This window comes from Hemicordylus capensis, chromosome 7 (genome assembly GCF_027244095.1).
Source record: "Hemicordylus capensis ecotype Gifberg chromosome 7, rHemCap1.1.pri, whole genome shotgun sequence".
Classification (NCBI taxonomy): Eukaryota; Metazoa; Chordata; class Lepidosauria; order Squamata; family Cordylidae; genus Hemicordylus; species Hemicordylus capensis.
Genome location: NC_069663.1, coordinates 1,460,969 through 1,475,406, shown reverse-complemented (window position 1 = coordinate 1,475,406; position 14,438 = coordinate 1,460,969). Strand labels below are relative to the sequence as shown.

At 48.5% G+C, this 14,438-nt stretch overlaps 1 protein-coding gene across 2 annotated transcripts; it reads left to right on the top strand.

Moving 5' to 3' along the window:
• The first annotated feature begins 1,437 nt into the window (after window positions 1-1,437).
• On the top strand, window positions 1,438-5,315 carry LOC128332505 (uncharacterized). Of its 2 annotated transcripts, XR_008310671.1 has the most exons (9): window positions 1,438-1,553; window positions 1,895-2,068; window positions 2,246-2,395; window positions 2,620-2,739; window positions 2,841-2,949; window positions 3,268-3,330; window positions 3,598-3,789; window positions 4,084-4,464; window positions 4,913-5,315. XR_008310671.1 is itself a non-coding variant. In XM_053266827.1 (8 exons), exons 1-7 carry the CDS (start codon window positions 1,461-1,463, stop codon window positions 3,780-3,782), a joined length of 894 nt encoding a protein of 297 aa, XP_053122802.1. In that variant the 5' UTR covers window positions 1,438-1,460; the 3' UTR covers window positions 3,783-3,789; window positions 4,084-5,315. The 2 variants fall into 2 exon arrangements, 1 of the variants encoding a protein (XP_053122802.1); XM_053266827.1 differs by having other exon boundaries at window positions 4,084-5,315.
• The last annotated feature ends 9,123 nt before the right edge of the window (window positions 5,316-14,438 follow it).

Genomic DNA, 14,438 nt, shown 5'->3' with positions numbered 1-14,438 from the left:
GAAGCTTTTCTCTCTCCTCTCCTCTCTCAGGAACATCGGCGAAGAGGAAAGAAGAGGACAGCTGGCCCCAGATTGGTTCTCCTCGGTCCATCTGGGAGAGGTAAGGGGTGCAAACCAAGGGTGACTTGACTCCACCCCTCTGCCCCTCCTTTCCTGCACTACACAGGATGGCGGCTTGGATGGCAGTCACTGTTCACACGGGAGGTGGGGACTTGCCCTTTCCCCTTGTGGATGTCTTTCCCTTGCGGTTGACCTCATGCACCCTGAGCCAAAGGCAGCACCCTCCAGGCCCAGATGTGGGTGCAGACACCCATGGCACTGGCCTGGCCCTGGGGATTCTCCTGACCCATAACCGTCCCTAGGACTGTGTGCTGAGGCCTGACCCTCCTCTTCTTCGCAGGGGAGAGCAACAAAGAAGATTGGGGACGTCATCTGGAGCGTGGAGTATGCCAGTGAGGTGGAGGAAAGGTTCCCCGAACTCCTGGTGGGCCTGGTCAACAAGATCCTCACCGGCCTGCAGAACACCACCGAGGGAGTCGGGAACCGAGACAGCCATTACCTGCCTCCTGAGTAAGTCATGGCGGTGGGGAAAGCGAGGCAAGCAAGTCTTCCTTCCAGCACTCTGGGAGGACAGGCTAGGGTCATTTCTCCCATGTCCCACTCTGATGGGTGAGCAGCATTTCTGGCCTGTTGGGGTGACTCTGGCACAGAGGTCCCCTCCCTCAGCTACACAGAGGAGAGCCCAGAATTTGCAGCCCTCTTGGCTCTGCAGAGAGCCTTAAAATGCATCTGCAGTGTTAAAAAGCCAGCTGTGGATAAAGTCACTTCACCTCTGTGGTCTCCCTCCCATGGTCCAACTCAGTCCCTCCACCCTTGATACTACGCCACCCCGCAAGGAGTCCCTCCCTTGTCCACTGCCTCCACCCTTGACATGGTGGTGACAGCAACCTTCTCTTCTCTGCAGGGAGACCGCGCAGATTGTCCGAACCCTGCTGGAGAGGGTGGCACAGGTGACCCCAGAGAAGACCTGCTGGGAATCCCTGTGCTCTCCGCGGAGCTGCCTCCAGGGTGTGGCCCTCTTGGTGAGGTAAGTAGGAGTGAATAGGAGATTCCTCAGGAGGCCTGGGGGCTGGGGTGGTTTGGGTCAGGTCTGCTCTTTCTGGGCCTCCCGCCCAGGACTCAGCAGGGGCCTTTGTGTGTTGCAGGGCTCTCCTCCAGACACCATCCTCCACAGTGGCCAGGCTGAAGGCATACCTGGCTTCCCTCTTCAGCCTCGATAAAGATCCAGAAGAGCATTCCCTCGCAGAGGTGGCCTTCTTTGTGGAGGTGAGAAGCATTTTCCTCAGGTGGGCTTCCCTGAGAGGAGGGTTTGGCCCCAGGAGCTGATGGGTCTTCTGCTCCTTTCCCTCTTTTAGCTGCTCCTGAAAGACCAAGACTTTGCTGCCTTAGAGAAGACCTGGATGCTCCTGGTAGCGTGGCTAGTCCACCCCAGCCAGAACATCCGCTACCTGAGCGAAAGGGGTCTTCTCCACATTTATGGAAAGTTAAAGGCGGTGAGTGACATCCCTGGGCATGGAGCATCCCTAGACATGGAGACTCCTCTCTTTGGGGAGCCCTTCCTGAGGCTGGTGCTCCTAGGCATCCCCAGGTGTGACAGGAAGATTTTTCCAGTTGGGAGGATTCAGCCTGTGGAACCCTTGCCACAGGATGAAGGAGAAATCCTTAAGGGAATGCATATCTCAGTGGGAGCCCTGATTCCCCACGTGCTCCAATGCTGCCTTCTCACCCCTCTTGGATGGAAGCCAAGCGGCATCAAACATGGACAGCTATGTGGTCCATTTAGCAGGGGGTAGACTAGCATGTGTTCTCAAGGATCCACCTTTTCCCTCCCTAGGCGAAGAAACCCCAGGATTTTAGTGCCGGGATCCAGGGAGGGCTCAGGACCTCCAGTCTGGAAGCCACTTTGGGGGTCCTGGCCTTCATGGAGCGGCTGAGGCACTGTCCATCAGAACACCAGGCCACGGTGAATGCTGTCCTGGCTGCCCTGTGCCGCCCTCTCTTCCACCACGTGAGTACTTACATGCCAGCCCTCCGCCCCGGCTCTATGAGGGCCGGCCAACCTGCAGGTTCCGAACGGGTTGGAGAAGGGAAACCAGAAACCCCCTAGAGACCCATGCAAGCTCTTCTGCATGGTGATGGAGGTGAGGAATTCCTCCCTAATAACAACCCCTGTTCTTCTTTGTAGGAGGAGGCTAAGATCCGAAGGGCAGCCATGAGGACCCACCTGGATCTCCTGCAGCACCGCCACCACCATCATGAGGGTACAGAGGAGAACATCACGACCCTCATCGCGGTGCTGATGCATGTGGAGGATGAGGACCTGGAGGTAGCACAGGTGAGAGCCCACTTCTTCCTGCCACCCCTACGAAGGGGTTTAGGCTTCCCCAAGTCCAGCTGCCCAGTGGCAGGCCCCAGAGTTAGCCTCACGGGATGGTGAATTCACGAGCTGTCCCGCTGTGGTTTGGCCTATCCAGGCCCTACTCCTTGAAGCCCCCTAAGAGGTTTCTTGGAATCCCTTGGGAGGATTTTTCACTCCCATTCCGGTCTTTCTTTTGGCAGGCTGCGAAGGACAATCTGAGCCTCCTGGCGGAAGCCCTCCTATGGCACCTGGAGGGCAAGCTGCTGGCGCGGGATTCTTACAGCCTGCAGGAGCTGCTCCACAAGATCGCCAAGCGTCTGGTAAGGGCAGCCCCTCCCTGTCCATCCCTCGGCTCAAATGGCTCAAGGACCTTTGGGCGATGCTTTGCTCACTCGGGATTTGTCTTTGCTCTTGATCCCAGATTCGGCAGCTCGGCACAGAGGACGCCGTGGAGATGGAGGCCACCAAGATCCTGGGCTTCTTCCGCAGCGAGCAGCCTTCAGTGAGGAGAACGGCTGCCCTGCTGATCGGTAAGCGAAACAAGACTTTTGGGTCTCCCTTAGTGGGTCGTCTTGGTGGGCAAAGGTTCATTCTCTTGGAAGGCACAGCCAGAAGGGTGTGGAGGGGCAGGAGCTGTTCCCTCCCCAGGAGGACTGGCCCAGTGCGTGTTAGCGAGGTCTCTTTGCTTAATTTCCTCCCAAGGTGACATAAGAGTCCCTGGAGGAATGGCTCAATCTGTCAGTCCCAGACGGAGCACAGAGGGGAGGATTTCCTCTCCTGAATGATCGGGTTGTCCATGCACAGTGTCCTGAACTGTGGTCCCATTTCCTTCCACCCTTGTTTTTTAGGTCACCTGGTCCACAAAAAGGGCAGCATCCTCACTGAAGGGAACATAGAGACCTTCCATGCTGGTAAGTGCCGGTTTCTGGGTGGGAAGGGGAAGTTTCTGTGAGGGGAGAGGCCTAGATTTAGGGACCACAGAGCTGGAATGGGCCACCTGTCCCCTCAAATGGAAGGTCCCGCTTGCATCCTCAGGGATGCTCAGCAGTAGGCTTTCCCAGAGTGCAGGGGAGAAAGAGTCAGGACTTTCGCCCTCTTGGTGTGGAAATGGTGGGGCTTGGCCAAGGGTGGGGTGATCTCTTCATGCCATTTCTGAACCTTCTCCTTCATCCCTCCAGCGCTGGAGAGCTTGCTTGGCGACCATGACCCCGAGGTCGGGAGAGTTGCCTGCAAGACAGAGAAGATCGTGAAGAAGGCCTTTTCCCTCCACTCCCGGCACGGGCTGCGGGCTGCCGTTCGGCGCTTGTGGGCGGGCTGTAAGAAGAAGAGACACCCGCCAGAGTACGGTGATCTCTCCACCTGACCGACTGGTGAGTAGACCAAGGCAGGGCTTCACTTGAAGGGGACCCGATGGTTAGGGAGGGGGCTGGGGCTGCAGGAAGGGTGGGCAGGAATCTGGGCAACCCTCCCTCGTGTTGGAATGCCATCTTCGGCCCTTGTGTCTGGTTGTACCAGTAGCCAAAGGGAAAGAGGAAAGATCTCTCTTCCCTCTGGGAAATGAGGACACAAATATTCTGCCAGGAGTCCCTGGTGCTTGGTGGTGTCATGGGGGAGAGTGTGAGAAGACACCCCATCTTTGAACCAATGTCCTTCTCTCTTTCCAGGAACAACAGCCCCGTGCTCTCCCCTTGAAGATCAGCAGCTGAAGGGAGGTTCAGGAAAGACCGTGCAGCGCAGGGGCCTCCCAGAAGACCTCCTCCAACCGCGTGGACACAAGATCTGTCCACAAGAAGACATCCAGCAGGGAAGTGCAGTTCTGTCTGAGGAGTGAGGGGGAAGCAGGCTCCACTCCCCTGGCCCAAGGAAGCCCCGCCTCTGGGGTGCAGAAGCCCCTCCCCTTGCTTCTGCTGGCAGGCTGTGGGAGGAGGCTACAGGACCACCCTGCCCCCAAGTGGCCCTTTGGAACCAGTCTTGGGCTTCCCTTGGGTCCGGGGAGGCTGTGTGGCCCCAGCAGGAGGGCAAGGTCCCTCCATTCCCACCAGCGGGTAAGGGAGCACCCCCTCCTCCTTCCACCTTTCTCCCCTTCCCCAGCGGCCTGGCTTCCCCTGGCAGGGGAAGCCCCATCCAGGCATCCGCCCCCTCCCCTGCCGAGGGTGTGCTCCTCCCCCCCTCCACTCTCGCAGCCACGCCTCACTCCCCCCTCCGCTCCCTCCTCCTTCCTCCCAAACCGTTGCAGCAGCAGAGGAGCCTGGGAGACTCTGGGGCCCCCCTGCAGCCCCAGTAGCGCCCCCTGGTGCTGCCCGGTGGCAGGCCAGAGAATCCTCCTCTCCCTCCTGCTCCATGCTGTGGCTGCACAGTGGGGAGCCCGAATTCTCTGGCTTGCCCCCCCAACAACCCCCACCCCACTGCCCGATCCCCGCTTGCTGGGCTGCCGGAGTGGAAAGGGAGGAGGAGCAGGGCAACCCCACTGACGCTGCTTTGTGCTTCTTGCAGGCTTGTGCTGCTGCTGGGCGGCTGGAGGAGTCGATCCGCCCCAGAAGAGGAGACCAAGTGAACGTGCCTGCAAGGAGCGGGGGTGGGGTGGGGTTGGGGGCTGGCTGGGACTCCCCCCAATTTTGTTTGCCCTGCCATTCCCTTCTTCCGTGTGACCCTGGGCTTCCTCCCTTCCCTCCTTCCCTCCCTCCCTCCTTCTCCCTCCCAGGGGCAGAATGGGCATTGCTGGTCGCCCTGTTGGGGGCCGAGTAGGAATTTTTGGCTTTCCAACAGATTGGCCAAGATGGAAAGTTTTTTTGCCTACTCCATTCTGTCCTGTTTTGTTTCCTTTAGTTAGAAAGTTAAGTGACGACTTGTAACCTATTTAAGTATATTAATAAAGTTGCCCCTTTTGTTCAAAACATACCGTCGTGTCTGAGTTCCTCTTTTCTTCTCGTCTCCCTTGGAGCGTTTGTGCCCACAGACTCCCAAGCTCACCTCTTGGCTGAGGGAGACGCTGCTACACTGCTACAGGTCCATGCAAATGCCTCTTGCTTGGAAGCACTCACTCAGACAATTGGCTTGGATCACTCCAGAGGAGCCCACTTGAGGTTTGCCGCCAATGAGGTTTGCTGAGCACAGGATCCTGGGAGCAAGCTGCACCTTCCAATCGAGTGCCCGGAAAGCACAGCCTTGGCAAGGCCTGGCAAGCTTACAAACCAACACTGACTGCCTCCAATACAGCCAAATATGACATGTGATTCCATTCCAGTGATTAAAAAGTCCTGCCAAGTATGAAATGCCATTTGTGCAGGAACAAGGCCTTGACCTCCTCTTGTGCTCTTCACATTTCTGTTTTGAATGCGTATTTGCTTCCTTCCTGTGCTCTGTAATAAGAAGCTGGCAGGAATCAAGAGTTCACAGCTCCCCTTTGACAGTTTGGTCTGGTTGGGGAAAGAGTCCTGCTGTTTGGTTTTTGGAGGGAGGAGAGGGATGGATTGGATTGGTTTGGTTTTGTTTTTTTAATGGGGGGAGCTCGCATTAATTTTGATTGGTTGGTTTGGTTTTTTCCCCAAATTCAATTTTTATTATTTTTAACAATATTAATATGTCATTGATTACGAATAGACAAAAGTGGACTTCCCGCACGCATCTCTTCGTGAATCATCAGCTATAAAGTTCACCCTTGCTATAATAATAGTTCAAAACATAAATTTAAATCCTTACAAACACTGCTAATTTACCCAACCTGCAGGTTTTTTTACTGAATTTCGAACCCTGCTGTAAAGTCCATAGTAGGAAAATAGTTCTTTAGATACAACAAGAATGGTTTCCAATCTTCTTTGAAGCATTCAAAATTTTGGTCTCTTATTAGTGTTGTAAGTTTTGCCATCTCCGCATATTCCAAAAATTTTATCAGCCAATCTTCTTTTGAAGGCACTTCATTACTCTTCCATTTCTGTGCATATATAATTCTAGCCGCTGCCGAAGCGTACATAAAACGCGTTGAATTAGTTGTAGAAATTGCACCTTCTATTATTCCCAGCAGGAAGGATTCTGGCCTCTTAGGAAATGCCATTTTAAATATTTTCTTTAACTCATTATATATCATCTCCCAATATGCTTTAGCCTTCCCACAGCTCCACCACATAGGAAAAAAAGTGCCTTCAGACTGTCCACACTTCCAACATTTGTTTGATACATTTTTATACATTAATGCCAATTTTTGGGGTGTCAGATACCATCTATACATCATTTTGTAATAATTTTCTTTTAAAGCATAACATGCAGTCAATTTTAAATCGGTTAGTTTCGGAAAATTGGAGGGGGGGAAGTGAATAAAAGGAGGCTCGCCTGCAGCAGAAAGTTAGTGAAAGCTGGAGGAAGAGTTTAAAGTTGGTGCTAAAGCTGGAATTAGAGCTGATTAGGAGTAAGACCCTGAGGCTATTCACATGATAGTCCTGGGATGCGGAGGGCGGGCAGTGGGGTAGGGAGAGTCCAACTCATCTTCCCCCCAGATGATTCTTCTGCTTTTCTTCAGGTATACTACCATGCGCTCACATGATCCTCACTGCTCCCAGCAGTGTGGATCTTTGGAGGCTGGGATGACACATCCCAACCTTTGGATATCCCACAATGCATAGTGTGTCGAGCGTGGTGCATTGGGGGATAGGAACATATGAAGCTGCCAGTCAGACCATTGGTCCATCTAGCTCAGTATTGCCTACACAGACTGGCAGCAGCTTCTCCAAGGTTGCAGGCAGGAATCTCTCTCAGTCCTATCTTGGAGATGCTGCCAGGGAGGGAACCTGGAACCTCGATGCTCTTCCCAGAGCGGCTCCATCCCCTGATGGGGAATCTCTTATAGTGCTCACACGTCTAATCTCCCATTCAAATGAAACCAAGGCAGACACTGCTCAGCTAAGGGGGGAAGACACGCTTGCTACCACAAGACCAGCTCTCCTCTCCTCTGAGACGGGCGCTCTAGGCACCCATCTCTGTGTGCACTCAGGCAACAAGCAGCCTGAGCACCTATCTGATCCCAGTGCCGGGGTAAAGGGCACGCTCGCACCCTAAACTTTGTCTAAAGGCCGGGCTTCAAAGTGGGGTTAGGCGGGCCAGCAGCACCGTGATCCATAGGGATGCCTGCGCTGCAGACGAGCAGCCTGGGTTAAACTGCTTCTGGGAACCGTCTTCCTGAGAAACATAGCTAGAACAGTGAAGAGGGAAGCAGACGCAGGAGAGAACTGGCCCCCACCCCCACCCCGATCAGTTAAGAGCAGAGAGCTGGAAATCACAGAGCTGGAATTGCATCTGCTTTGCTCGCAGAAGGTCCCAGGTTTGATCCCTGTCGTCTCCTAAATCTGCTTCCTTGCAATTTCACCCCATGGAATTTTTAATCCAATTTCTAATCCAGTCCTCGGGGGCAACAGAGAAAAGCTGCCTGTGACCTTGGAGAGCTGCTTCCAGTCAGAATAGACAATATTGTGCCAGAAAGTTCTGAGCCAGGTGGACCCAGGGTCTGACTTGGTATAAGGCAACTTCCTATGTTTCTACTGGGGGCAGGACCAGAGTTGTGAAGGCCTGGAAAGATGGTCTTCAAATACCCAGAAGATCACGGAAGGAGGAGGGAGGAGTTCAAAAGATGCATCATGACATTTCACAACAGAAACGGAAGAATAGCAATGTTATATCCATTGTGAAGCACTAAAAAGGACTTTAGAAATCATAAATTCTGAGTGTGTTTTCTCTTATGCAAACTACCTGCCTTCCCTTGGCACATTATAGTTGCTGCACAAGGGTGTGGTCTGGTTTCGTTGCACATCTCGACTGTATGCTAGAACACTAACTCATCATTCGAAGGTCAGGGGTCCTCATATTTGGGTCTCCAGATGATACTGAACTACAACATCCCTGGCCACCATGGCCTTATAGAAGAAGGAACAGACTGGTTCTCTGTTGCTCCTTAGGGCTGGGCTACTAGAATCTATGGGTTGAAATGGCAAGGAAGCAGATTTAGGCTAGGCATTAGGAAGAATTTCTTAATTGTAAGAGCTGTTCGACAGCGAAGCAGTATCCCTCATGCAGTGGTAGGCTTTCCTTTGCTGGAGGTTTTCAAACAGAGGCTGGACAGGCATCTGTCCGAGCTGCTGTAGCAGTTTCCTGCACGGAGTAGGGGACTGAAGAACTCTAAGGTACCTTCCAACTCTGACATTCTATGATCCTGTGATTCTATGGGAGTTGTACATAGGAACATAGGAAGCTGTCTTATACCAAGCCGGACCATTGGTCTGCTTAGCTCACTATTGTCTATACGTGTTGGAGATGGAGTTCCAGTGCATCGACCTTTTGCACCAACTAACCTAATGGCAACTAGGGGCATTGGGATCAGAGGGAGCTAGTCAGGGTCTCCTCACCTGTCCTTGCTTGCCTCTACTCTATGAACCCTGCTTTGACTCCTCAGGTACCTCCTGTGGTGAGTCAATCTTCTTTGTTTCCTCCTAGAGAGATGATGGAGACATATCCCCCTCTCTCTCCCTGATTGATTGATTGATTGATTAAGTGCTGTCAAGTCTGTGTCGACTCTTAGCGACCACATAGATAGATTCTCTCCAGGATGATCTGTCTTCAACTTGGCCTTTAAGGTCTCTCAGTGGTGCATCCATTGCTGTTGTGATCAGGTCCATCCACCTTGCTGCTGGCCATTTTCTTCTCTTGCCTTCAGCTTTCCCCAGCATTATGGACTTCTCAAGGGAGCAGAGTTTTCGCATAATGTGTCCAAAGTATGATAGTTTGAGCCTGGTCATTTGTGCCTTGAGTGAAAATTCTGGATTGGTTTGTTCTGTGATCCATTTGTTTATTTTCCTGGCTGTCCATGGTATCCTCAAAAGTCTTCTCTAGCACCAAAGTTCAAAAGTGTCAATACTTTTTCTATCTTGCTTCTTAAAAATCCAGCTTTTGCATCCACAGAGTGTCACGGGGAAAACAATTGTCCAAACTATTCTAATCTCTGTAGGTATAGACACTTCATGGCATCTAAATATCTTTCCCAAGGCCTTTATTACAACTCTGCAAAGTGCTGGTTGAATAGATGATGATGATGATGATGATGATGATGATGATGATGCTTAGTACCGCAAGACCAGCTCTCCTTCTCAAACAACTTGTGGGAATCCAAATTTAAGAAGAATTTAAGAACGCTCCTGCCTTGGACGCTCTCTGCCCCGAAGCTTCCCACGTGGCCAGTTTGGTGCATTAGCATCATTTTCAGAATTGTGGACCGCCTCCCCCTATTCAGATTGCAAGTAAGATTTCATTCCTTCATTCATTCATTCATTCATTTGATTTTTATACCACCCTTTCAAAAATGGCTCAGGGTGGTTTACACAGAGGAATAATAAATAACTAAATAAGATGGATCCCTGTCCCCGAAGGGCTAACACTCTAAAAAGAAACATAAGATAGACACCAGCAAAAGTCACTGGAGGGATGCTGTGCTGGGGATGGATAGGGCCAGTTACTCTCCCCCTGCTAAATAAAGAGAATCACCACGTTAAAAGGTGCCTCTTTGCCTAGTTAGCAGGGTATTGCTCATGCTCTTCCCCAGGAAAAAAACCACACATTTATTCTATGCAGAAACCACATGCTTTTTTAAAAACAAAAACAAGTTTTACCACAAGCAAGCATTGTGTAAGACTATGTGTAAGACAAATCCTATGATATTTATTTAGACTGCCTTCCTGCCTTCCTAATGTCCACCACCCTCTTGCCATTTTAAGCAAATCCAGACTCACAGTTTCATCAAAAATGTCCAGGTGTTCAGTTTTAAACATTTCCCCCCTCCGTTTCAAAACACTTAGGACTTCACTGTGAATATAGGAACTTAGGAACATCGGAAGCTGCTCTATATTGAGTCATGCCCTTGGTCCATCTAGCTCAGTATTGTCTACACAGACTGGCAGCAGCTTTTCCAAGGTTACAGGCAAGGGTTTCATATGCTTTCGTAGTTTGTTGGTTCAATAAAAAAATCTTGTCCTAAAAAATAAAATAAAAATTTTTGTCCTAAAATCTTGTCCTAAAAATAAAAAAAAAATCTTGTCCTGTCTTGGAGATGCTGCCAGGGAGGGAATGTGGAACCTTCTGCATGCAGTTTTCAAACATTATTCCCTAAAGGAGCATTTTATTGTCCCTTGGACTGTGTTAGGGATGGGGCTGTATTTCAGTGGTAGAGTATCTGCTTAAAGATGCTGAAGGTCCCAGGTTCAATCCCTGGCATCTACAGGGAGAGCTGGGGAAAACTCTTGCCTGAAACTCTGGAGTGCCACTGCTAGACAGAATAGACAATATTGAGATAGATTGGGGTTCCCAACAGGGGGTACTAGTACCCCTAGGGGTACTTCAAAGGCTATCGGAAGAGCCAGCGTGGTGTAGTGGTTAGAGTGCTGGACTAGGACCAGGGAGACTTGAGTTCAAATCCCCATTCAGCCATGATACTAGCTGGGTGACTCTGGGCCAGTCGCTTCTCTCTCAGCCTAACCTACTTCACAGGGATGTTGTGAAGAGAAACTTAAGTATGTAGTACAGTGCTTTGGGCTCCTTGGAGGAAGAGCAGGATAATAATAATAATAATAATAATAATAAATTATCATTATTATCATTAATTATTATTATTATTATTACAAGACAGATCTCACCAGAGGAGCCAGACAAAGAGTACCTCTCCTATCAACAATATGGTGAGACATAACTTTAATAAATCTATATCGGATTGGCCGTCGCCTGGGTCAACAAGGACCGTTCCAGGTGCTATAGTCCCTGGACATCTGGTGGCAAGTGGGCTACAGGACTCAGGATCTTCAGTTGAGCAACCAGGGCTGGAGACAGCAAAGCTACTGGAAGAAACGTCGCTTAACCGAAAAAAATATACAAAAAATGCCAACAAGGAAATAATGATCTGCTATTACAAGTCTGGTCCAACTAGAAGAGGTTATTTAAAAAGAATGTACCAAATTTGGAAAGAGAAGCATCCAGATACAGAAATAACAGAACAAAGGCTAGCAGACCAGAGAAGATTCAGAATAAGAAATAAAGTATTCACAGGAGTTGAGCTGGAAGAACTGCAAAGAGCAACACAGGCTCAAGATATGGAAGAAGAATTATCACCAACTGAAGCAGTTGCTCAGGCGCAGATGGAGGAGGTGTTGGAAATAGAGGATACCACTGTTGCTGAACTGTTTCAAAATCAAAACCAGGCAACCTCCCCTTTGCCTTCACCTCAAAAACCCAAATGCCGTTTAACAGGAAAGCAACAAGAACTAAAGCAAAAAATAACTGAGCACTCAAGCAAACAACCACCAGGGTTCGACTTCCCGCTCTAAAAACAGTTGCCAAAAAAGAACTTGCTCAGGCATTAAAAGATGTCAATGCTGCACTTGCAGATATAACAACCAAGAATTTGCAAGAAACAAACCAACTCATGTACAGTGCAGCAACAATAACAACACAAGAGCTCGGATATAAGATCAGTGGACCTGTAAAAAAAGAAAGCAGTACATCACCTAAATGGAAGATTTGATTAGAAAATAAAATCTCCAGGCTTAGATCAGATGCTAGTAAATTGAAAGAAATGACAGGCAAGAAGCTGAAGAATGAAAACACCAAACAGTATCTGATCCAAAAATACCACCTAGATTCAAGGAAAATGAGAGAAGTCCTGGAAATAATAAAGCAGCAAATAACAGCAGTGTCAAAGAAGATTAGCAGATATGAAGCCAGAATTACACAACACAGGCAGAATCTCCAATTCCAGTCAAATCAGAGACGTTTCTACCAAAGCATAGAAGGAGAAACTGCAAGAAAAGTAGAAACGCCAAATAAAGAAGAAACAGTGCAATTCTGGTGGAAATTATGGGACAATCCAATAGATTATAATAAAAAAGCAGGCAGGATGAAAGAAGTCAAAAAATGTAACCAACAAATGCAAGATCTAATAATAACACCAAAATTAATCAGTGAAAGAGCAAAGAAAATTAAAAATTGGACTGCGCCAGGCAACGATGAACTGCATGGCTTCTGGCTTAAACACCTAACAAGCCTTCATAAACAACTATCAAAACAGTTCAATCACATTTTGTAAGGAGGTGATATTGAACAATGGCTAACAACTGGGAAAACTCATCTCATCATGAAAGACCCAGCAAAAGGTGCAGTTCCAAGTAATTATAGACCGATAACCTGCCTGCCAACCATGTTCAAATTATTAACTGGAATAATAGCAGATGAAGTGATGCAATACTTATTAACTAACAAACAGCTTCCAGTTGAACAGAAAGGAAATTGCCCGAACACCAGAGGCACAAAAGACCAGCTGCTGATTGACAAAATGATTTTAGAAAACTGCAAGAGAAGAAAAACCAATCTAAGTGTTGCATGGATTGACTACAAGAAAGCCTTTGACTCATTGCCTCACACATGGATACTAAAATGTTTAGAAACAACTGGTGTCAGCCAAAACATTCAGATATTTATTTAAAAATCAATGAGCACGTGGAGTACAGAGTTAACAATCAATGGCGAGGAATTTGGACAGGTTAGCATTAGAAGAGGCATCTTCCAAGGGGACTCACTATCCCCTCTATTGTTTGTAATCGCCATGACCCCACTTTCACAAATACTAAACAAAACAAGCCTCAGATACCAAACATCTAAAACATCCAGTAAAATCAACCATCTGCTGTACATGGACGATCTGAAGCTGTATGGAAAGTCCCAGTCAGAAATGGAATCACTGCTAAACACTATCCGTATATTCAGTAGCGATATAGCAATGGAGTTTGGACTAGACAAGTGTGCTGCATTAATAATGAACAGAGGGAAAATAAGAAAAACAGAAGGAATAGAACTGCCCAATAGAAGCAAGATCAAGAAGCTGGAAGAGAAAGAACCTTACAAATACTTGGGCATTCTCCAGGCTGATAACATCGCACACGCTGAAGTTAAAAGAAAAATGGGAAGTGAATACATCAGGAGAGTCAGAAAAATCCTCAAGTCCAAACTCAATGGCGGGAACATCATACAAGCCATAAACACCTGGGCTATACCTGTTATTAGATAAACTGCAGGAATGATAGACTGGACCCAGGCAGAGCTAGAGACGCTAGATCGTAAGACCAGGAAAATCATGACCATCAATCGTGCTCTGCACCCCCACAGTGATGTAGATAGGCTCTACCTCCCTCGCAGCTCAGGTGGAAGAGGAATGCTGCAAGTCCATCAAACAGTAGAGGAGGAGAAAAGAGACCTTGAAGAATATATAAGGGACAGTGAAGAAGATGCACTTCAAATGGTCAAGAATGCACAACTATTCAACACCAATGAAACAAAACAGGCCTACAAGAAAGAACAAGTCAAGAACCGAGCAGAAAAATGCAGAAATAAGCCCTTGCATGGTCAATATTTGCACAATATAAGTGGAAAATCAGACATCACCAAGACCTGGCAATGGCTTAAGAATGGCAACTTGAAGAAAGAAACAGAGGGTTTAATACTGGCTGCACAAGAACAGGCACTAAGAACAAATGCAATAAGAGCAAAAGTCAAAAAATCCACAACAACAGCAAGTGCCGCCTTTGTAAAGAAGCAGATGAAACAGTGGACCACCTGATCAGCTGTTGTAAGAAGATCGCACAGACTGACTACAAACAAAGGCATGACAAGGTAGCAGGGATGATACACTGGAACATCTGCAAAAAATACAAGCTACCTGTAGCCAAGAATTGGTGGGACCATCAAATTGAAAAAGTTGAAGAAAATGAAGATGTAAAAATATTATAGGACTTCCGACTACAAACAGACAAACATCTGCCACACAATACACCAGATATCACTGTAGTCGAGAAGAAAGAAAAACAAGTGAAAATAATCGACATAGCAATACCAGGGGATAGCAGAATAGAAGAAAAAGAAATAGAAAAAATAATAAAATACAAAGATCTACAAACTGAAATTGAAAGGCTGTGGCAGAAAAAGACCAAAATAATCCTAGTGG

Bases quoted from the DNA above. Each gene is read 5' to 3' on its own strand.
- LOC128332505 (XM_053266827.1), top strand. From the start codon at position 1,461: ATGCTCCTGGTAGCGTGGCTAGTCCACCCCAGCCAGAACATCCGCTAC. The intron at 2,740-2,840 runs GTAAGGGCAGCC...TCTTGATCCCAG, and splicing joins ACAAGATCGCCAAGCGTCTG to ATTCGGCAGCTCGGCACAGA. The intron at 2,950-3,267 runs GTAAGCGAAACA...CTTGTTTTTTAG, and splicing joins AACGGCTGCCCTGCTGATCG to GTCACCTGGTCCACAAAAAG.